The 24,648-nt window shown below is 39.0% G+C and overlaps 1 protein-coding gene across 4 annotated transcripts in view; it reads left to right on the top strand.

Annotated features, from left to right (window-relative positions):
* Positions 1 to 24,648, top strand: part of FILIP1 (filamin A interacting protein 1) — a 171,724-nt gene that overhangs the window by 112,062 nt on the left and 35,014 nt on the right. For all 4 annotated transcript variants that reach the window (XM_081828557.1, XM_031024241.2, XM_081828558.1 and 1 more), the window contains exon 4: positions 274 to 452. In XM_081828557.1, coding sequence (XP_081684683.1) covers positions 274 to 452 — 179 coding nt within the window. The remainder of the gene's footprint in view (positions 1 to 273; positions 453 to 24,648) is intronic.

The following is a 24,648-nucleotide window of genomic DNA, read 5'->3' as shown; positions in this document are numbered from 1 at the left end:
GGAAATAGCGAAAGAGTTTGTTCTCTCAAAAGTTGAGGAACCATACATCTGCTCGCGGCAGAAGGTCCAGGAGGCCAGAAGTTACTGCAGCCTTTTACGGCTAGTTTGGAGAACCAGTTGGCCTAGACAAAATGATGGAATAGGGAAAATGGCAGAGGACACCAGACTCAATGTTCTCTCCTTCAGATAATAAATCGGTAGACCAATACACTATTTTGAGTCCTATGCAAATCAAATGAAATAGTGAGCTCTTTCCCACGTTGGTTTACGCAGCTGGACAGACTTGAGGAAAAACAGAAGGAGACGTACCGGCGCATGCTAGAGCAGTTGCTGCTGGCAGAGAAATGTCACCGGCGCACGGTGTACGAGTTAGAGAGCGAGAAGCACAAACACACTGACTACATGAACAAGAGCGACGACTTCACCAACCTGCTGGAGCAGGAGCGGGAGAGGTAATGTGCACGCGTGCCCCCGGCTGCAGGGAGATCCCTGCCGTCCGTTAGTCTCTGTCCCTCTGGTCCGGGAGCCGACTTCAGCCCGGTGATGCCACAGACGGGTGCCCAGGTTCTGACTTCAAGTTCCAAGTGGTTTGTGACCTGAATGGCTTGTAGAAAGTGAGACAATCATCCATGTGAATAGGTTTGGGGGTGCATGGGCTGGGACCCCTGATTTCCCTCTAGGACGTTGAAAGCCATAAAGCCATATAGGTGGAAACAAACCTGGGGAGCTAATATATGATCAATGAAGCACCTACATTCGAAAAGCCTCTCTACTAGTTTCCTTCTATGGAAAATAACCTACTTTTACTTTCTGAATAAGTGGTTGAAAAATTGGTAAGCTTAACCATTTAAAATGAATCCTGTTCATTCCTAATACCACAACAGAAAATCTTAATATTTGGTTGTGTATAAATTACTTAATGACTAGAACTACCTGCTTTCTAAGGGTTGCATAACTCTTAAAACTCAGTGTAAAAAAAAATAACAAAAACAACCCCAAATAAAACCTCCGCATGTTGAGCATTGATATCTGTCCTGGCAGGTAGTTCTTTTAGACCCCGGGATCACCACGTTTGAAGTCGAGACTCCAACTTGAAAAGTTTTGTGATGAACTCTTCTATACTCTCCAGTTTTGCTCAGCATCTCCTTTTTAGCTTATTCTCTCCCTTTTCTTTCCTCCGCTGAATGGTTATGTCTGTGAATTCCACAATCTTTGAAACCGGTGACATCTAATCCTGATGCTTTGAGTTACCAAGCGTGTCTGCTTCTGTGTTTAGGACTTGCAAATTAAGAGCCACTTGGAGACAGCTTTCCTAATCCCAGCTTTATCATATATTTAGTTACGAGAAAGAGAGATGGTTTTCCCAGATTAGTTTGCTTATAAGAAAAAGCTGTCACAGTAAGAGTAAATAAACGCATGAAGCAACACAGGTTTTTGTTAAATGTTTAAAAAATTATTGGTAATTTTTACTTATTGTTGGACTTGGCACATCCCTTGGGGAAGGAGAAATGGAAAAGAGAACAAAATTTTCTTTGCTGGAGCGTAATGTATGATACTCTCCATTCCTTTAAGCCTGTCTTCTGCTCCTGTAAGCTAAGGTTTATCAGCTTCGTGTTTGAACAAACAGATGGCCTAATTTGACATTTTTGGGGTAACCAAGCTCTGAGAATAAACTCCACTCCCTCAGTCTCTGTGAACTTTCCAACCTCAAGCATGGATCTTGCAAACAAGGTTTTAATGACAGTGTAAATTATGCATGTCTACAACAGCCCTCTGGGTAGGGGTTCTGTGTTGGAATGTGGTCAGGTGAAAGAGTAGGAGCTTGTTTGATAGTGACTTCTTAAAAGATCTGAAATCAAATAATTTTAAAGAACACCTGTGTGAATTGTTTTCCGGTCACGTTGTAAATGATTTGATTTAGAACCAGACACACCTGACTTTTCTACAGTTTCCCCCGTAAGCTGAATGCTTGAGGTGGCACCAATTCACTTACAGGGTTGTTGGTTTATTTATTTTTATTTATTTTTAAATGTTATTTAAATTCAACTAATTAACATATAGTGTATTATGTTTCAGAGGTAGAGTTCAGTGATTCATCAGTTGAATGAAGTGTGTGGATGGAGAGACTGTACTTATCCAGACTGTTTCTTTTCCTTTCTTTTTTGTCTTCCTGATTTTCGTGTTCTGTGAGAGTAATTGAAATAATAACACACGATGGAGAGCTTTATAGTTCACAAAGTACTTTTATACTCTACAATCAGCTTATCCCAGATGTGTTTATTTACTAACTTCATGTTGATCAACTCTACATGAACAATTTCAATCCTCTGTACCCTTTTGGAGTTGTCTCATTTTACTAAAACAACTCCAGCAACCACTTCCCCTGAGCAAAGTGCTACCTAGGTTTTTAAAATCAAAGCAAAAATTAAAAAAAAAAAAGTATCTTAAGATACTTTTTTTTTTTAAAGATTTTATTTATTTATTTGAGAGAGAGGATGAGAGGAGAGAGAGAGCACATGAGAGGGAGGAGGGTCAGAGGGAGAAGCAGACTCCCCGCTGAGCAGGGAGCCTGATGCGGGGACTCGATCCCGGGACTCCAGGATCATGACCTGAGCCGAAGGCAGTCGCTTAACCAACTGAGCCACCCAGGCGCCCCTTAAGATACTTTTGATACTTTGATCAGCAGCACTACTGGGATACATCAGCAAACTTTCCTGTATTAGATAAGAATTCACTAAGAAATCTTTGATGCTTACTTACATATCAAACCACCTTAAGGTTTTTAAATAATATTTTTGACTTAACAGGTCATACTTGAGTACTTTATATTTTTAACTGTCAGTGTTTTCCCCCAGAACAATCCTCTGACTGACCACCAGTGCACACGCTGCTGTGGGCATGCCCTGCCAGACACCCATGATGCTAAATTAAACACCCCCGCTAGGACCCTGATAACTCAAGTTGGCATCCCTGAATTTCTCTGCGATCTGAGGAGTCTACGGTGACTGGCTTGCCGAGTTCCCGGAGGCAGTGAAGCCTATAGGATTTTCTCAAAGGTCAGGCCCGGGATTCCTGCTGCCCTTTGGAAACTGCCCTGCTAAATCTGCTTTGGGTTAAATCCTCTTTTTGAAGTAAGCAGTCATAATTAGATCTACTTATGGGGACTGGCAGTTTGCTGACCCCGAGGCTTGCTTTCCCGTGGCCAAGTCACCCAGGAGCCCCTCCCCACAAAGTCCGGGTCCCTTGGGCCTCAGCCAGGGTTCTGGGAGCCGCAGCACCTGCCGGGGATGTGGGGCTGCACCTAATAGGCAACCAGCATTTCCGAGCACGAGTGGGAGTCCTCCTGTAGACTGTTCTAAGTCATTGTTTCCTTCTTTGTTTTGCCCTCCCTTCCCCTTCTCCAGAAAAGTCCCTTTTGTAGGGGAGGAGAAGCCAGGAACTTTAAAACATTTCCCTTTGTTTCTACTGTGAGCATGAGTAAAGGAAGGAAGAAAGGGAGACTAGAGATAAGCCGAGTGGTTTGCTTCATATGATCTTACTCAGCTTCTCCCACTGACCATGCAACTCTGCAGGAGGTTTCCACCCCAGACAGCTTTTCATTTGGTGGTGGTGGGGTGATGGGAGGGGTGCCGAGCTAAGGGGACTTTCTCCATGGGGTAGCATCTTGGCTTGATTCTCTGTAATTATCCTGCTTGAGTTTTTCATTTCCTGCGGAAAAATGGTTAAAGATAACAAAAGGGACCCAGGTATGCAGGATCAGTAGCAGGTGTTGATAAGCAATCCAAATTGAGATATTCGATGAGACCAGGAATCCGAGGCTTGGAGCCCTGCAAAGGACTTATGAGATCAGCCCCTTTAAGTCCTTCATTCTATGGGTGGAGGAATTGAGGCCCAGAAAAATTATCTAGCTCAACTCAGATCACAGTACACAGTGGTCTGGCACTTTTGTACAAATGAGTCCCTTCCTCAAAATGGCTTGTTTTTTTGTTTTCCCTCTCTGTGTGTGGGCTCCCCACCTCCAGGCTCTTATGGCCAAACTATGACGTAAACTCTTAAAAGGCAGAATGATGGTTATTGGGAGGATATAAACAGAGATATTCAGATGAGGGGTGTCTCTAGACTCTCAAGATAGGAGAAGCTTTGAGATAGCATCTATTGGAAGAAGCAGCCTGGGGACTTGTTTGGAGCTCAGTTTGAATAGCATACACAGTGCTCTACTTTGGTTGGATTCTGTTTGGGGTAGCTATGATGGGAGGCTGATGATGGTTATGAGGGGGCTAAATAAAGCCCCCCTCCAAGCTGCCTCCTTGTTATTGCCACTGACCTAGACCCTGCTAATGTAAAAATAATAGAAGCAGAAATTATTTTTAACTTTTCAGGAGTTGTTAAGTTCATCTTATATAAAAATTCTGCTAACTCTAATCCTAAAATGGGCAATACATTGTTCTGGGCTTCCTTTATTCTAAGTCAACAAACTGTGATCATAATTTATTGCCATCATTTACTGCATATTTATTTTTACAAAGAGTCATATTCCCAAATTAAAAAGAGGAAAATAGCATGAAAAAAATGCATTGCTGAACTAGCATTGTTAATAATAAAGATGAAAATATACTTCATTGCATTAGTTAAGACTGGGTAAAGAAAGCTCCTTTTCTAAATGCTATATTGTTTGGTCCATATTTTAAGTCAGCTTGACCTTTAAAGGCTTAATTCTGAGCACATGAGATCACCTTCAGCGTTTATACTTTATTCTCTGTCTGAACTGTAAGACTTGTGATTTTAATCTTAAGCTTCACTAGGGCTGCTTCAAGAATGTCAAAATAGAGAGAATACAGTTACATCAAAAGTGGTCTGAAACTTAAAGAAATATTTGAGGGGGGTGTGTGTGTGTGTGTAAATGACGTGGAGGAGTACTGTCTAAATCTATAACTGTAGATATAGATTTTAAAGCTTTTGGCTTCTATAGGCTCAGCCGTGACTACATAAATAATTACATCATCATATAATATTGCAGCAAGCTTTCCAAGCATAAGTTCATTTTTTTTAAAGTACAAATCAGCATCTCAAGAGAAATCTCTTAACTTACGAAGCAGAGAATGCAGGAGCAGGGGCTTGAATGGAAGGGAAGTTTTCGAGCCCTATTTTGGTCAACATGAAGGGGAATGGCTTTGCCCGGTGGCTGGTGGGACAGGCTGCACTCTACACTCTCCTATGCTGGGAAATGACCGGTCAGAGCGAGTCTTCAAAAAGTTTCTCTAGTCACCTGGAATCCTGGGAAATAATCTAGCCCACTTTATAGGAAAAAATTCACACGTCGTTCCCCGGCATCACACACGTTAAGTCTTTTATTTTTAGAGTCAGATGACTTATCTTTAGAATATGGCAATAAAATAGACTTTTCTCACTGGTAGCTTGGAGAGTCATAATAAAGCACTTTGTAGGAAAAGATTGCAATGGTGTGTAAAAAGATCAAGTCTTATCAAGCAGAAAGTAATCAATTGACGGAACATATTAGCAAAAAACAACTGAGCCTCCTTCTCTGTGCTTAGCACTCTGCTAGATGCTATTGGATAGCAGAGTTCGCTTTTATTGACTTCCCTGGTATGCTGGACAAATATACATCCTGTTTAATCTTTGCAAAACTATATGATGCATAATTACTATCCCTGTTTGGCACATGGGGAAGCAGACAGGGTAAGTTCCTTCTACCAAGGTTACTACCGATAGTTAATTGGAAGAATCAATGTTTGAACTGAGTTTACAGTAAAATATAATAATCTTTTCTACTTCAAAGTCCTTACCTTCTTCTGATCAAAGTGAATGCTTCATTTCCCCAGTGCATGGAGGGGGAAAAGATGACTTGGAAAGTTGGCCAGTGACTTTGTGGACTGTACATCCATTCTGTTGCAGATTCAGAATTTGAGTAACAGACCTTAACTTGGTCGTGAGATATTACTATCAGTATTCTACTGGCCAAGAAAATTGCTGGGAATAGACAGTTTTTAAGAAAGGAGAGGAATTATAATTCAGAGACTCATTCACAGAGGGAATAGGTTTTACAGTTGATTTTCTGAAAGAATGCCAGGATCGAACTCCTCCTTCCAATTCCTCTTACTCTTGCATTATGCAAATCCCACTTTTCCTACAGGCAAATGTGATTGAAATGAAAGGGGCTGGGGTGCTGTAGTGTTACTCCTAGCTCACAGCTGGGTATCCGTGTTGGAGGATGGGATAAGTCAGGATAGTGTAAAGGAAGTGATGTTACATCTTAAAGGGACCAGGCAATTGATGACTCAAAAAGATAGTCTCCTAGGGTTGGAAGTTTGGAGTTAGAAGAAGAGTTGATCCTCTTAATGGACCCAGGATAGTAACATATCTGCTTTCATCCCTGTAGAAGTAGGAGCATGTCACTCATCCTGAAGTAGGCACTCCCTAGATTAAATATGACTGGGCCCATTAAAAATGTCCTTGGGGTTCATTTCACCAGATCCCACTGTACAAAAATGCTGGGTCTTAGATGGATGTGATCTTCCCAAACTTCATAGCACCCTCATTCTCAAGGTCAATGAGATAGCAGCCTCTGATCTAAGACTTTTCAGTCTTAGTAATATAACTTTAACAGACATGCCTAGGAAAATGGATTATCTGATCAACAAAATTTTCTGATTAATCAAAGGTTATGATATAAATTAACTTATTTTATTGTTATGGAAAATATTCTCAAATGCGTTTTACTTTCCTTTAGACATTTCTAAATATACCACAAAATCATATTTGATGATTTAGGATCTTGTAGTGCTGGTACCTGGGTGGCTTTGTACTTCACAACCTTGGAGCCTATTAGATTATATTCAAATCTGAATGTTAATATACATATATATATATTTTAAAGATATATATATTTTTTTAAGTAATCTCTACACCCAATGTGGGGCTCATACCTACTGAGCCAGCCAGGTGCCCCAGGAAGGATTCTAATATTATAGAAAGGGGTGGCCACTAGAAAACTGGCCACTAAAAAGGAAAAGCATTCAAAGGGAGGGCTTGAGAAACAATACACAAGAAACACACTTTACTGTTTCACAATTTTTAACACACAAGAATGCCTCAGTCCTGGTATTTTATATCCCTTATTCTGGAAAAGTCCTAGGAGAAGTAAGAATGGAGGATAGTATTTGGAATTTAAATATGAGAGATAAAGAGTGAGAGCCCAGTAATGGGAGTTGATCAGGTTGTCAGAGTCTCTACATCTGAACTGATCACTGAGCTGTTCTCTTTCAGAAAGCTTTCAGGCAATTGCTAGACAGTTCCTGAAACTACCTGATTCACTGAAGAGGCCTCTTCTGAGAGAAATAGAGGCAACTCCTTTCACATAACCATCATTCTTTCTTTTCTGTCATATGACTCCTCAATGCTGGTCACGGCCATGTAGACCAGAATCAACTGTCCTGGACAGAGGTCACAAAGGTCTCAAACTCAAACACCTTCAGTGCCAGGCAATAACTGAAAGAAGCAGATCCAGCCCTTCAGCACACACTGCATGAGTGGTGGGGGCTGCTAGGCTGGAGATAGCAAGCTCTGACTATCAGGGAAAGTCACAGTTCAGCTCTGGGTGCTTGACTTGATTTTAGGTTGTGGATTCTGTTGCCACATTGTTGCCAATTCTGATTTTTTAGGAAAAGACAACTCTGATTTTAGTAAAATCTTCTATTTTTCAATGTTGACTCAAATTTATAAAACAATGTGCAGTGAGCAAAATTCACCTCTTGGGTATTTATTCTCTAATGTGGCTAGTTTGCAACATTTGATAGCCTAGACATTAGGGAGGCTGAGGCCTAGAAGGTAGCCTGGCATGAGAACACTGCCAAATAGTGGGCTCTGTTTGATGAGGCCCGACTAACCCGTTGAGACACTTTCTTGGGGGCATATGAAACAGAAGGACATAAAGACAACGGAAGCCAAGAAAAAAACCAGCAGAGACAGAGAAATTCTAAGAGTAAAGCATAGCCACATCATAGGACTGGGGTTTCAGTGGACACCTGCTTTTGAAAGGATGACAAGCATTGGGTCACACTCATTGCTGTGGAGTTGCTAGAAATTTAGGTGTATGCCACAAAAGGACGTATAATATTCCACTTCATTCTAGGCATGATTGGTTGTGGGGACAGTTTTCTGCATTAATTTACTCTGGGGTATTCTTACTAATAACTCCCATCATCTTAGGTAGTATGGGTGAGCCTGTCCCTCACAACCTCAAAGATTGAGTAATTCAATTATAATATTGTTACAGCTTGGACATTTTCATTTGCCTATGCTCAGATATAAAAACTTACTACAGTATGATAATAATTCGATTTTTTAACCTAATATTTTCTGTTATCCTGTGTCCTGTTCTTATTTGAACAGCCAGCTAAGAGCAACGACTGCCTCGAGGTAAAGTTGCCGCTGCTGAAAGTGAGAAGTCAATATCTTGTCTTTGGATTTCAGAAGCAAAGATCTAGGTATAGCTTTAGAAAGAATATGTAATATAGTGGATCCAGTTTTTATCACCCCTCTTCTTTTCTGTTAGATAAGATGCTTGGAGAAGCAAGAAAGCAAGAGCCATCTATGTTATTTGTGGGAGGAGATAATGCAAAAGAAGAGGCTCAGTTCTGAGCTTTTTTGGGGAGTAGAGGGTGGAGAGGGGGAAGGTGAAGAGTAATAGAAACTGTAGATAGATGTGGTATGGAGAATTTGAGAGTAAAGAGATGACTAGTTGGAGTCCAAGTGTCTTAGTTTGCTTGGGCTGTCATAACTAATAGACTAGGTGGCCTAAACAACAGGAAATCTATTTTTCACAGTTTGGGAGCCTGGAAGTCTGAGATCAGGGTGCCAGAATGGTTGGGTTCTGGTGAGGTCTCCCTTCCTGGCTTGTAGATGGCCACCTTCTCACTGTATGTTCACGTGGCCTTTCCTCTGTACAGGTACATGGAAAGAGAGAGATCTTACAGGGACTCTAATCCTATTGTATTAGAACCTTACCCTTATGACTTATTAATCATAATTACCTCCCAAAAGCTGCATCTCCAAATATAGTCACTTTGGGGGTTAGGACTTCAATGTATGAATTGGGGGGGGACACAATTCAGTTCATAGCAAAAAGCATGGCAAAACTTGTGGCTCTCCCTCTGAAAAATAATTCAGGAGAAATGGAGTAATAATGGGTATCCCTATGTAACCCTAAAAGAATATCTAGATTTTCCCCATGTCCCTGAAAGGCCATGTGACTAAATGAAGCATGGCTGGCCATGAGGATAGAACTGTGACTCATTTAGATGAGCAATCTGAGCAGATCGACACCTGAGACAAGAGACCACAGGATGCATCTCCAAGAACGCCAGTACGGAAGAATAATGACTAGCTGACCTTTTGCCCACCTTCTTGATGGTCGCAGAACTTAATTTCAACTCCAGAAATGGGGTTCTGAAGCCCTAGAACTAACTCAGGAGACCGTGACTTGACTGAGGAATCTTTAAATGTATTAAGGGAAACCAGACTTGACTGAGCTTATACAGAATGAACCAAGATAAAGTATAATGGGAACCCATAATGGAAATTATAAGAGATACAGAAAAATGAAGATAATTGATTTCTTGTGCATATAAGTTTGAGGCCTGCAATTAGTACCCCCTTTATTAGAAAAAGAATCCATATGTGTGCTAAGGAGAAATCATGTGGCATTGTGGTTGGTTCCAGAGTACAAGTGGTTTGTGACCTTTGGGGGATCATCTGAGCTAAGTCTAACCTCTTCAACTATGGTTAACTCCTCCCTGGGTTACTCTAGCTGCAGGGTGCCAGAGCGCCTCAAAATCTAGAACCTAGAGACAGTTGTTTTCTCAGTCTCATGCATTTCATTTGGAGCCAACTAGCTCTGATTTTAAATTCTGACTCTGCCACTTCCTGGTCTGTAAGCTTGGACAGGTTAACTGACCCTCTGATTCTTGGTTTCTTTCTTTTCTCTTTCTTTTTTTTAAAGATTTTTATTATTTATTTATTTATTCATGAGAGAGAGAGAGGCATAGGGAGAAGCAGGCTCCCCGCAGAGCAGAGAGCCCGTTGTGGGACTCGATCCCAGGACCCTGGGATTATGACCTGAGCCGAAGGCAGATGCTTAACCGACTGAGCCACCCAGATGCTCCATGATTCTTGGTTTCTTCATCTACAGAGTGGGTATAACTGAGTACCTATGTCATAGAGTTGCTTAAGTTAGTGAGATAATGAATATAAAGCCCTTACCACAAAGCATAACACATAATACCTAAAAGTGAATATTTTTTCTGCTCACCTGTGTATTGAACACTGAGAGGAAACTTATGCAAGTTTCACTAAATCACAATGTACATTTTATCCAACTAAGATACTTTGAGAACAATGCAAAGCACTGGGAAAGTAAACTCTTCTATTGTTTGGGTGGGGATAGTTGTTTTGTATTTAGACTGTAGGTAGATTGAGGAAAACTAAAAACCTGCAAACAATTAGAGAATTCAGTAAAGGTGAGGTGGCAAAGTATAAAACTACATAGAATCAAGAGTCAAAAATCAATAGTTTTCCTATTTCCAAATGAGAAAATAAGCTGCATTAAATATAAACTATCCAGAAATGAACTTAAGAATGTGAAAGATCCACATAAAGAAAAATTTTAAATGCTACCTGGAGATATGAAAAAGACTGGGACCAATGGAAAGACTTTATCATATTCTAGAACTGGGGACTCAACATCATAAAGATGTCACCTTATTTTAATCCATGAGTTTAATGTGATCCCAATAAAGATATCATCAGGATTTTTCTTAAGGTATGGGAACAAAATGAAGTGATTCTGAAGTTCGTATAAAAAATACACAAGCAAGAATAGTCAAATTTTGAAAGTGAAAAATAGTAGAAAAGTTTCCTTCTAGAAACAAAAACTCATTTTAAAATTATAGTAAGTAAAATAGTATTGTTTTGGTATAATAATAGGTAGGTCAGTGGAGAGGATAGAAATTCTGGTAATGGAATATAGTAGATATGGAAATTTAAAATATGTTAAGGATGGCATTCCAAAATTAGTTGGAAAAAGTTGGGACCCTTAGTAATGCTTATTCACTTTTATGTATAGTATTGATAATCTTTCATAAACATGGAAGAAAACTGACCTTATTATTTTTTTTTAATTTTATTTATCTATTTGAGAGAGAGGCACACCAGCAGCGGGGACTGGCAGAGGGAGGAGCAGAACCCTGCTGAGCAGGGAGCCCAACGCGGGGCTTGATCCCAGAACCCTGGGAACATGACCTGAGCCTAAGGTAGACGCTTAACCGACAGAGCCACCCAGGCACTCTGAAAACTTATCTTATTTTAATCAGGGTCATTTCTCTCTGGCCTCATCTGGTTTCTGCCATTTTAGGAGAACCAATAATATCACAGTGTGGTTTATGTTGAGGGAAGATTTAGCATTTGTTTTTTTAAGTTTCCAAAGGACAGATAAATCTTATGTGATAAAAAAAAATTATATTTGGGGAGTAAAATATAACTATGAAATACATAGCTGGAAAATGATGACTTTCTACAAAAAAAGTAGTATTATGATTTTTAACTATATAAAATTTTATGAGAGGTAAAATATGTGGTAACATAGGCATCCTATGGAAGAAAAACTGCTGTAGTACCTTTGCTGAGGTCATAAATTTACTCCTATATTTCTAGAACTTTGCATATTCAAAAATTCAGTAAATTAAAAATGAAAAAACACATTTTATATCTTGAAAAGAATAAAAGTTTAAACCCAATTTGGACTGACTTATAGAATAGCCTGGGGAATAATTATTTTCTTTTCCCAACAGCTGCATAAAGCGAACTGCTTTGAATGAGAAAAAAAGCTAATCTGAAGTGTACCAGTGTACCAAATTAAAGGATTTAAATGCATGTATTTTGCATGCGGAAGTTATTGTGGGTTATGAAACGAAGTACAGATACAAATTCATTTCTCTAGAAAGTCTAATGCAGATTTACCTTATAACTTTTGGATTAAAAAAAGTTGATTGTAATATAGCATATATATACAAATAAAATGTGTGCCTATTTTCAGTATTAATCAGAGAGCCCTCAGGAAGTACAGGCAGATGGAAAGTTTTAAGAAAATTACGGGGCACCTGGGTGGCTCAGTTGGTTAAGCATCTGCCTTCAGCTCAGGGTCCCTGGAGGGAGCCCCTGGTAGTGCTTCCCTCTGTCCCTCCCCCTCTCCCTTCACCCTTGTCTCTTTCACACTCTCTCTCCCAAAAAATTAAGTAAAATCTTAAAAAAAAAAAAAGAAACAGACAGTGAAGATCATTAGGAAATAACAAATAGGCCAGCTAGTGTGGTACTTTAACAGGCAAATTTTTAGTCAGTATTTACAGCTTCAGAGTCTACCCAAGTGGCAAAAGTGCTCTATAGTGACACATTAAAAAAAAAAATATTTTTTTTTTTTCTGATCTCTCAGGACACTGATATCAATTGTAATCCAGGCAATTGTAATGGCAGGCCATTGACCAAGTCTGATAGGCATTCTGTATGTTAGAAACACAAAACCAAAATCTCTTTTAGATCTTTTTTGAACTAATTGAATCATTAGTGAGATGTGTAATTTCCAGAGAAAAACGACTGCATCTAGGTTGCAAAAGCAACTGGATTCAAAGTGAAAATTTCTAACAAACGGTTGGAAGTTTTTGGTCCCCAAATTCCAAAGTAGTTGGACTGGATTTTTAACTAAGCTGATGGTTTATTATAGCATCATGGACAAAATCGGGTATTGCAAAGTAGTAAGTGAGATTATTCTTCCGGTATGAAAACCCTTGGGAATGCTGTCTGAAATTGGCAGCCATTTGTCATCATGCTAAATACCAGGCAAATGCTGTTTTTGTACAAATTTGTACACCAAGAAAGAGTTAAGAAACGAAAGTGCTGGAAAAATATGTTGTCTCTTAACACCACAGTGAATATTCAACTCCATCACTTTGATATTTTTCCCTTTTTTCCAGGATGGAAGAAGGTACTCAGATTAGCATCACAAATCCTGGACTCCAGAGAGGGAGTTGGAACTTGGGAAGGTGGTGTTTTCAGTGTTTGGAGATTGCTTCTTTCTGGCTCCTTGAGCGAGTATGCACTCTTTTTCCAAGAATGCTTGTGTTTGGAAAGTACTTTGTGGTGGTGAAAAGTTTGAACAGAAAAGATTAATCAAAGGTTGGGTCTTTTATGCTCAATGCATAACATATTCAGCTCTTGGATGTGAACTCTTAGCCAAGAAACTATTCAAATTATTCAGGGGCTGAATGTGAGCTTCAACTGCAAACAAACTAGAGGTCAACTTTATTTAATCTCAACTCATTCCTCTTAAGTTCAGAAACACTGTGCCTTAAGAATTTGCTTTAAATTTCCTGCATAACTCTCAATTTCCTATAAAAGTTTACTTCCTATCGAAGTTTCTATTTATTTTATTCTTAAATGCTCAAGGAAGTACATGTATCTGATCTGAAATGTGAAGGGAACTGGAAATAGTGGACTATCATGGCTGCTCTGCATTCCGTGTGCTTTTAGAAGGGGGGAATGCTTTGGTCTACCTAGTCTTTGTCATTTGTTACAATTTCAGCAAATCCTGTATTCTACTTACAGAAATATTCTTACTTTACCCACTTATTTACACCTACCATCCTTCTCTGATTTACTCAGTTCTCTAAAGCTCACAGATTTGTCTGACTTCTGGAATCTGTAACATTTGAGAAGTTTGAGATTATATTTCTCCCAAGGAAGGAGGCATAATTGTGTGCAGAACTACTACCCAGACTTAATACACCATTACCAAACCTCCAGGGAGAGATCCTGGAAGAATGTTCTCCCCCCACCCCACTCCCACCCTCCAACTAAGGAACGCAAAGTGCAGTGCTTTTAGCATATCCTATGACTTCTCCTTGTCTGCCCACTCCAGCTCACCAGTGCATCCACTTCTCACAGTTCTGTGCACAACCTCCTCTGCAGCAAAAAATGTCTCCTGAGATAAAAGCACATTGAATTGGCAAGACCAATAATCGCCCACACATTGAGAAACTTCCCACTTGCCATATGCTAAACTAGATCTTTCTCAGAATGTGTAGGAAATATGTTCTCTTTATCTCTTCTTTTCCTGATTAATTTGAATAAGGAGCAATTGTGAGAAGATTTGAGTTTAAGAGACACTTGCTCAGGTCATGATGCTCAGTGGCAACCAGATGCTGGTTGATGGGAACCAGGATACTCAGTCTCTAGGACCCAGGACTCTAAGAAGTTATGATTGTCTTAGAAGATCCCCACCCACAGTGGATTTAGGACTTGGCCTATGGACCCGTAATCACAATAATACTTTCCGTGTGCATTAAATTAAGTTGGAGTATACATTTCAGTTAACACATGCTAAAAAGTTTGAGAAAGGGAGAGCTTCCGTTTGAATAAATGTCATTCATAGAAAAGAAAATTACTAATCCTCTTTAAACAAAAATGTTTATTTAATTCATTGAGTAAATAATAATTGAGTGAATGTCCATACTTGACCAGCTCATTTGGATGTTTAATAGGCTTCTCAAACTTAAAGTGTCCAAAATGGAACTCTTGGTCACTTCTTGAAAATCTATTCCTCATATGCTTATCTCCGTTAACAGTACTTCCATCTAATTACTCAAACTAAAATGCAAGCAATCATCCTAATCCTTCTCTTTCTCTTAACCTTCCAAACATAACCACCAGTAAGTTGTATTGATTCTGCTTCCAAATTATATCTGGAATTTGTCCATTTTTTCCCAGAACCATTGCCACTGCCCTAGTCCAAGATAAAGTCTTATCTAAGCCACCATCCCATTGCTTGTCTGGGCTACCACGATAGCATCCTTTAGACATCTTCTTTCCACTCTTGCTCTCCCTGCACTCAAGTTCCTTCTCTAAATATTAGTCATATAAATCAGATGCTTCAGAATAAAATCCAACTCCTTACCATGGCGTGGCAAATTGGGCCAAGTTAGCTTGCTTTTTTCCAATAGTCAGATCTTACTGGAAGATATTGGTAACTCATGACAAATGATATATCACAATGAAAGCAAGTCTCCAAATGAATTGCTCCACACATACAGTTATACAAGTAAGCACTACTTGTAAGCTCAGTAAAATTTCAGCCCCCTGGCCTGTAGACATGCTGACAAGTTCCCTGCATGAAAGATTCAATCAGGCAAATGCAGCAATATTCTAGCTACAGGATCAACTACATTTCTGGTTAAATCAGGTGATGGAATCCTCTGCTAAGTTTGAGGAACCAGATGGAGGACTGGGTCTGGAGCAACACTCCTGAGGACATCGGGCTTCTGGGTTCATCAGGTTCTTATGTCTCACTTATACAAGGATGGAAACCCCTCGTATCTTCAACCACACTCATGTTGATGTGGGAAACAAAAGCAAAAGAAAAAATTAAATTTCCTTACTACTTACAGCCTTGAAATAGGCAGAGTGACCTTCCTCTAGGAACTCATTTCTCTCTCTTTTTTTAAAGATTTTATTTATTTGACAGAGAGAGAGAGAGAGCACAGCAGGGGGAGCGGGAGAGGGAGAAGTAGGCTTCCTGTTGAGCATGACCTGAGCCAAAGGCAGATGCTTAACCAATTGAGCCACCCAGAGACCCCTAAAATGTCAGCTATTTTAAGTGAGTCTTAATAGTAGGGCTTTAAGTTGATCTTGAATGTAGCTATGTAGTAGTATTAAACAGGGAAGAGAAAAAAACACACCTGTGATTGACATTTATTGTATTTGTTTTAAAGATTTTTCAAATATAACTAAAACATTTCCTCTTGCTATTATTTTTTGTCTCTAAATAGTGATTTGCTATACCTCAAGCTCAGATCACCAGCAGCAGACTGATGCAAGATGCCCCTTGACTATATAATCAGTCCTGACCCCTTGATTCTCTTTTTTTAAGCATGAATTTATAGTCAAAATTAAACTATAAATTTGTAGTTTTGCAAAGTGCCTACCATTATCAAGATGAATAAACCATGCGTAGACATATTATTAAGTATTCATTGTGGGGCCAGTATGTGCACACTCTGTGGCCCTGACTCATATTGTCTTGGTTTAATTCTCATAACAACCCTGCAGGTTAAAATCCCTATCCCTACTGGACAGCTGAGTCCACTGAAGCCAGAAGAGTTATAAAACATCCTCTTGGTTATCTACCCAGTAGGTGCCAAGACAAGATTCAGTCTTGGGTCTCTGGATCGCTGAGAAGCCCCTTGCCCCAACACATGGCGGCAGCGGTTTCTTCTTCAATTTTGGGTTTTCCCAATCATGTTAAGATAGCTGGGAAACCACCCCCCAAAAACAAAAAAACCCCAAACCACCAATTAATCTGTTCAATATCTGCAATTTTACCTTAACCATAAATGTTGTTTTATGGAATTTTTACCAAAATAACTCAATAATCAAAACATTTTATTCGGAACTGCAACCCTGAAACATGCACTAATCCTTGTTCTAAGTTTAGATAAGATCAAAGACAGACATGTTCATAAAGCTTTTCATGACTGAACATGAGAAAGATAGAAAAGCAATTATCTTTAGCTTATTTTTCCTTCATATTCTTTTCTATGCCATAACATAATGGCTTATATTTGTATAATATAAAAGATATCTGAGGACTCAAAAATGCTCTCCGAACATTTAATTCTGCTAACTTTAAAGTTAATCTGTTAGAGTTAATTTGACTAATTTACCTGATACTATGTTTTTATTCTATAATTAAAATGGCATTTTAACATAAATGATATACAAATTCTATGCATATATATTAGCAAAAATTATACTGGAGCTTTTGTTACCTAATGGTTTTTTGACTGAATTATTACTCACAAACTCAGGAAGAAAAGAAGGAAGGAAACAAGGAAAAAAAAGAAAAGGGAAACTAATTGAAGGTGATAGAGGATTTTGAGAATATTTGTATGAATGATGATATAGACATTCCTTGAAATTTGGCTGACTCTATTCACCCATTTGGTTTGTGTGGACAGCAGTTTTTTGCCATTTCAAAACACTTTTAGGGAAGAAATAAATTCAGGTAAAAAAATTTTTTTTAAGACACAGTGGTCCTTAAACTAAAGGTTACTTGGCATTCTGCAGCCCACACCACAGGGTTTTCACTTAGATGCATGTAAGTTAACCGACACTCTGGTTGACCATGAATCCCCTCCTGTTGGCTGAATCACAGATGAGGCTCTAGAGGGATCCCTATTTAAATTCCAGTGTGTGCCGAACAGAACTGTATAGAGTTTAGCTAGTTTGAAAAATCAGAAGTGAGGCCCATTTGACATTTTATGCATATCTTTTCTTTATCTCATTCTTCCTCCCCAACTTCATCCTCCTCCCCAGTGCCTTTTCCTCAGTGGAGAGTGTAATTCCCTTCACTTGCTTTGCTTCTCAAGATCTGCCTCCCCTTCCAGTCCTGGGCAGCTCCACCCCTTTTCACAGACCAAAGTAAATCTGCACAATAATGAACCATATAAGGGAGGAATGACATCATCAGTTAGTGGTCCCAAGCTGTTTTGCACAACATTCACCTTTCATTGTTCTGATGACAGGGCTGGAATGTGACGGTTAATTCCCTGTGGAGTAGGGGGCTGAGCAGGGCCTGCTGCTGTTGAACAAACTTCAGTACCCCCTTATAAAAAACAAAAACAAAAACAAAAGCTACTATGCTTCCTAGTATTAAGGTAAGGAAGTCAAGATCTGTTTTGATTTAAGCAACGTTAGTTGTTACTTTCGTCCATGTGCATTTCATTTGTTAATAGGCTTACTTGGCAGTAAACTCATTTCCAAGTGTTATTGCAAAGAGCATCTTAGAAGCTGGGTTTGGACATTTGTACAGCCTGACTAATCTGACAAGGGCTGTAAAAAGTCGACAACCTTTCAGCTCTCGGCTATAGCTTTTACTGAGCGTGGACAGTGACAACCCTTGAAAATGACCAGCTTATTGTGACTTTCCTTGGTACCTCAGAATCCTTGACTGGAACTGGCCAAGATGCACCTTGTTGTGGTATGAGGCATGCTCCTGTTTTTCTATGGAGGGAAAAGCAATCTCATCCTACAGAAACTTGGGGAGTTTGTATAAGAATGGAAAAATCGCGTATCTTGCTGCCATCAGTAGTACTAATGTGTTTTGAAGGCTTTTTAACAGAACAGCCTTTCCATGTGCTGTAAATGTATCTTCTAATTAATAATTTCTGGGTGAGCAAAAATTAATTTAAGGTAAAAATATTATTTTCAAAATTTGTCAGTGTTACGTGGATTTTCTGCAGATCTCTTTGCATATGTGGGGAAGGCTTGTAAAAGTTGGAAATGAATTAGAATGCATAGTGATCCAAAGAAAGCCGTGTTTGTTCTGAAACAGTGTGGCCGTGATAACAAGAATAATAAAGAAAATAGGAGGTTCGATTTCAAAGTGGGAATGGGATTAAAGTTTGGACTATGTTAAACAATTGTGTAAAAAGTTCAAGTTTAGTAATTTTTCAAAACGCCTAAAAAACATTGTCTGAGTTCAGCAGAGTGTATCAAAATAAATAGCTTGCATTTAGCGCTCAGTAGGGCTGGAGGGTAGTGTGAGTCTTTCACAAAAGAACTTTACTTGGCCAAAACCAAATTTTTATAGCATGATTTCAGATTCACATGACCTGTTTTATAGAAATTTGAACATAAGGGCAGATGGTATGGTTTTCATTTGTGTAGATTTAATTTTGTGTAACATTGATTGTTAATAATGTTTTGTCTGTGTTTAAAGCAATGAAAATCTTGAGTTCAACTGAGATGAAAATCTTGGGTTCATTACATTGATTTGCCCAGATTCTTAATTCCATGTGATGGATCAACTTCTGTTTACTTGTAAAACTAAATATTCTTTCCACAACAGAAGGGCACTCACATTTCCTTTTCTCTAGATTAACAATAGTCAGGATCAATACAAAGTTAAGTCTTGGGATTTTGGAGTTTTGTTTATTGTTTTGACTTCTTATTTTTTGCATTAGCTTTAAAGTTGTTCCACAACTGGTTAGATAAATGTTAACATAATAATTTAAAAAGTATTTAGTGAAACTTCATGTATGTTTATATTTAAAAGCTTCTTAAAAACCTCTAGGTACAATGGCAATAAATTCTAATGCCATTTTAAAGAGGGAGAGGGTTATTTTTTTGAGTAAATAAATGCATGGGAATGTACTATCAGTGATTTATGTACTTAAGTTAATTTGTTACTTATTTTATATCTATATTACTTTAAACACATCTTGGTTATGAAAATGAATTTACCCAAGAGACAAATTAACTTAATAGTATCTTAGTAAAAGGCTTTACAAAAGGGTATGTTTTTATATTGTGAGCTCTTATAATGTATAAGCTTAAAAGCATAATATATAAACTTAAAATATAACTTTTGTCCAGCACTCTATAAATGCATATACAGAGTAAAATGAGGTATATTGTACCTTTGTGGACTGTCTTCACTTGTTTGAATAGTCTTAGGAAATCTGATTCACGCTCTCAGCTCCTCTCCTCATGTTCTGTGTGACCACAAGGGCAGTCCACAGAGGAGAAGCCTCTCTATTTAAGCAAGTGGGAGGATCCCTCACATTGTGATTACAGGGACCTAAAAACCCACCTGCCTCAAAATATCCTCCCATTCTCTGGCTTCTCAAGGGACGCTCCCCTTCCTCCCCCACCACCACATTTCCTTATTTTCTGAGGGAGAGAGTTACTTGTGATAATGCACAAGTGTTGCCTAGATAATTAGGTGTGATGAACCTGAGTGACTTATTCTTTAGGAATGGGATAAGAAAGATCTCTTTGGGTTAGAGTATGGGAAGGTGAGGGGGCAACTGGGAAGAAAGAGCCCAAGGCCACATATTTAGGTGACAAACTTCCCTGGCTCATGGCGTTTTCTGTTCCTCATGAAAATTGTTCAGTAAATTTTTTCAGCTGGCTGATTTTTTAAAAACAACATCAATGGGGCACCTGAATGGCTTAGTCGGTTAAGCATCTGCCTTCCGGCTCAGGTCCCAGGGTCCTGGGATGGAGTCCTGCATTGGGCTCCTGCTTAGTGGGAAGCCTGCTTCTCCCTCTCCCTCTGCCCCTTTCCCTGCTTCTGCTCTCTCACTCGGTCTCTCTCTCAAATAGATAAATAAAATTTTTAAAAAGAAAAAAAGAGAAAACATCAAAAAGAAAGAATAACACTCTCTACTGTTTAAGAAATATTTCATCTGATCAATCTGAGGATGTTTGAAAGTACTTTGAACAACTTAGGAAATATAAAAACACAATAATAGGCATATTATTGTGGGTAGAAACTACTCATCCATGCCCACAAGATAAACATTTTCAACTTCAAGAATGAGATTATGTTTACATAGTATCCGTAGATGCACCTCCCTCCTCATTGTCTTTGAAGAATTAATTCTTATTGGAAGGAAAAGATACAAATTGACAGTAAGTTCCAATTTAGGATTATTATTAATAGTATCTAATATTTATTGAGAACTTAGCCTTTTAGATATGATAATTCATGTGATTCTGACAATGACCCTGTGAATAGGTACTATTATTATTATCCCTCTTTTATAGGGAAGGAAACTGAGAAAGAGCTAAATTAAGAAATTTGCCCAAGATGATAGGTGGCAGAATTAGACTCAAACCAGATTATCTCCCTCTAGAGCATATTGTCTGAACTACTACCCTGAGCACTGAGGGTTAGCTTTGAAATGACAGATTTCAAAAAAAATAATGTATATTTTCAGCCAATGAAAATTATTGGCATGATTGAGTTACATAGAGATTAATTTTCTACACAAATTACTCCGTGTGACATCATATTTGGTCCTCTATCAGGAGTTGTCCATTTTTTTTCCTCCTAAATATTCCCATTCAGCTTTCAGTATTTGTGGTCTTTCTCTTTTATCAACCAGAAAATTTCTACCTAAAGAACCTACAGTGCAAAATGACAAAAGTAGAGAGCTAGACTTTAGGATTGTTGTCCTGGGATCCAAGGCAAGGCCCTTCCCTGCTGCCTAGCTTTAAAATGGGGACAGATGAGACCCCTTCACGTCTGGTCTAAGGGAGAAGAGGAATAGTACTCTGCCTCCCCTCTTCCTTCTTCCGCTTCATTTTTGTTCTTGTTCCTGCTTCCCACCCATAGCAATGTGTACATGTGGCTATAAGCCTGTCATTCTCCTTTTTCTTCAGCTTTTTATTGACCCACTCTCAGCCATGACTATCTGTGACTCCTTTCTTTGTGGATTTGTCCTATGATAATAGGACAAGCTACAGATTTGTCTTACAAAGTATGTGTTAGGTGTAGAGAAGGGATATGATCCTGAGCCCTAACATTGGCATCTCTTATATGATCTGCTTAGGTTATAGCAAAAAACCCGGATGAATCAAATGGGGTAACTTAACATTATATACGTGTGGAAGGGAAGCTAATAAGGGACACCGCCGTTCCCTAGGGCTAGTAATGGGGGGGGCATTTGGAGTATAGGAGTGTGTACCTCTTACTACCCATTAACTTGCAGGTAGGGAGTAGTTCCCAGAACCCTCAGAAGTAACTATATCTATCAGAGAGGGCTGCCTAAAGAGACTGTGGCCCTCAGTAGAAGAATGAAGCCAAATACCCAAGACTCCGGAGGAAATTAATACCTCATTCTCCAATCTCCTGTGAGTGCCTCCTATCAACAAAACCAAACTTGAAGCTAGAAGGGGCTTGTCACTACAATGCCTCAAGATCAGCCTCCCAGGATTGAGAATGGTGGAGAGTGGAACTGGAGAGGTAAATGGAAAATATGCAGGCCAAAGGATAATAATTAGAAGTATAGAACTTTATGTTATTAAATAATATACAAATGACAAGCTTGGTAATTTAGTAACTTCAATAACAATTTTTTTCTACAGCTATACATAACATTGATCCCATAAAGTGAGTTGATGGCCCTATTCACAAACATTTCCCTCCCAAGAGGTTGAGAGCCTGATTTGCATCCCTCACAAGTTTGTGAGACAACTATACTTATTTTTCAAAGATGAATTAAATTGAGACTTATAAGACAACATTTCAAAAAGTCATAATTCTAGGGCCACCTGGGTGGCTCAGTTGGTTAAGTGTCTGTCTTCAGCTCAGGTAATGATCCCAGTTCTGGGATCAAACCCCTTGTTGTCTCGTCATTGTTGTCTTTGTCATTTTCCTTGTTGTGTGTTGTTGAGCTCCCTGCTCAGCGGGGAGCCTGCTTCTCCCTCTCCCTCTGCCCTCCCTCTCCTCATGCTTGCTTGTTCTCTCACTTTCTCTCTCGTGCTCTCTCTCAAATAAATAAAATCTTAAAAAAAAAGTCATAATTCTAGAAAAGACCTAGAGATTTATCTTGCCTATGCTGAATCAGCTGAGATGAGTTTTTTGAAAAGATTGCTTTGCCCTCTGCTCAAGTTGTCTTGAGGAAAAATTGGGCAATTGGTACATCATAACTATTTCTCTAAGATTCCACATGGTATCACTTAGATCAATTGGCTAGATTGTGATGCTGATGCGGCCATTATGGTCAAGGAGTGTACCATCATTCACATGGTCACCCATGTCAAAATGCAGGAATAATCTTATATAATTCTTTATATCTTATCCTTCACATTCAGGCACAAAAACCAGATACTTCTACATCTTAATCATTCTTAAGACCTCCTTTTCTTGTATTACAATTTTAATATCAGTTTAGTCCTTTTTTTGGGTTGGAAAATCTCAATACTTTTAACTGATCTCCTTGCCTCTAGTCTCCCTCTTCTGTAATCCATACAACCATATTGTCATCAGAATATTATAAAATACAAATTTGATATTGTTACTATTCTTGAAGTCCTTACAGAACTTTGTATAACCCTCAGGATGGAGCCCAACTTCTTAGGATAGCATACAAACTGCTTGACGATCTGACCTCCACCTTCCTTTGGAGTCATCCCTTGACATTTTCCCACCTCCTACTCTGTGCTCTCACATGGACTCTGTGCTATTCTGAATGAGGTTCTGTTTCTTGCACTTGTGTGCATTTTTCCCTTTACATGGCATACTATTTCCCCATTCTTCATCTGGATAACCTTTGTTTATTCACTCATTGATGAAAGGTTGATTGAGCACCTCCTTTGTTAGGCACTTTTTTAGGCGGCTGGTGTTCAGCCATTGACCCTGCTTTTAAGGAGCTTTTGCCCTGTGGAGAAGTGGGGAGATAGACAATATCCAAGTAAACAAATAAATGAATAAGATGATTTCAGATAGCAAAAGTGCAGTGGAAGAAATAAATAAGGTGATATGATGGAGAATGGCTGGGGAAACTATTTTCTTTTTTTTTTTTTTAAAGATTTTATTTATTTATTTGACAGGGAGAGGCAGCCAGAGAGAGAACACAAGCAGGGTAAGTGGGAGAGAGAGAAGCAGGCTTCCCGCCGAGCAGGGAGCCCAATGCGGGGCTCGATCCCAGGACCCTAGGATCATGACCTGAGCTGAAGGCAGACGCTTAAGGACTGAGCCACCCAGGTGCCCCGGGAAACTATTTTCAATAAGCTGGTCAGAGAATGCATCTCTGGGGAGGAGGAATGTGAGCTGAATGGAACTTGAATGATGAAAAAGAAGAGCCCATAGGACTATTGTATGTGGTTGTGCAGGTTGTAGTTTGCTGGGGCACTTGACTAATGAAAGAATGGGGACTGAAATCCAGTTGTCAGTCAGAACATCAAGCTAGGCACCCCAGTTTGGGACTGGTTCTCTAGATAGCAGAGGGATCCTTCTCTTGTTCTCCAAAAGGAATCATATGGGCTGCACCCCTGACAGCAGAGGACTGGTATTGGGAACTATTTCCTACAGTCACATCCCTACCCTGTCCCTCAGCAGCCTGTGTTTAAAGCATAAATTGTGCTTTTTACACAGCATTGTAACCTTTTTATTTTAAGTATCTAATATACTATCTGACAATGGTAGGGCATTCAACCCATCTTTGTTGAATTACTAAGTGAATTAATGAATCATGGTTATAGTTCTGTGAGTCAGGGAGCTTCATACCACAGTATGATCCGGGAGATCCTTCTCAAGTAGCGATTCCCCAATATGGACCTCCTGATGGGCAGCAATCAGAAGAAAACAGTTATTTCTATGTTTTTATGAGCAAATGACAATCTCCCAGACTTAAATTTCTACTATGATTAAGAGTAATTTACTAGTAATATACTAGAGGATTTATTTTAAAATATGACATTTGTAAATTTAAATTAGCATGTTATTAGATTTTTCTTAAAGACTAAGAGGGTATTTTCCAGGGGAGTCTGGCTACTACCAAATGCTGGCAAACACTGAACGTGTGCTCACCTGGTAGTAGGAAATCCCATAATCTTCAAGAAGAATAATTTGTTATCCACCATGAGCTTTTCATGGTTTTCAGTTGTTACCATCTGTGCCTTTTAAAGATAAATTGCTATTGGTTAAACTTCATAATCAGTTTAGTTTGTTGTGGGTTGTTGGGCCAACCCACAGAGGGTCCCTAATGCATATCCTTAGTTTATAATTTTCAAAAG

Source organism: Leptonychotes weddellii, chromosome 8 (genome assembly GCF_054177405.1).
Source record: "Leptonychotes weddellii isolate Sample4059 chromosome 8, ASM5417740v2, whole genome shotgun sequence".
In the NCBI taxonomy this organism is placed as follows: Eukaryota; Metazoa; Chordata; class Mammalia; order Carnivora; family Phocidae; genus Leptonychotes; species Leptonychotes weddellii.
The sequence above is the reverse complement of the archived record's forward strand: the minus strand, read 5'-3'. Positions and strand labels throughout refer to the sequence as shown.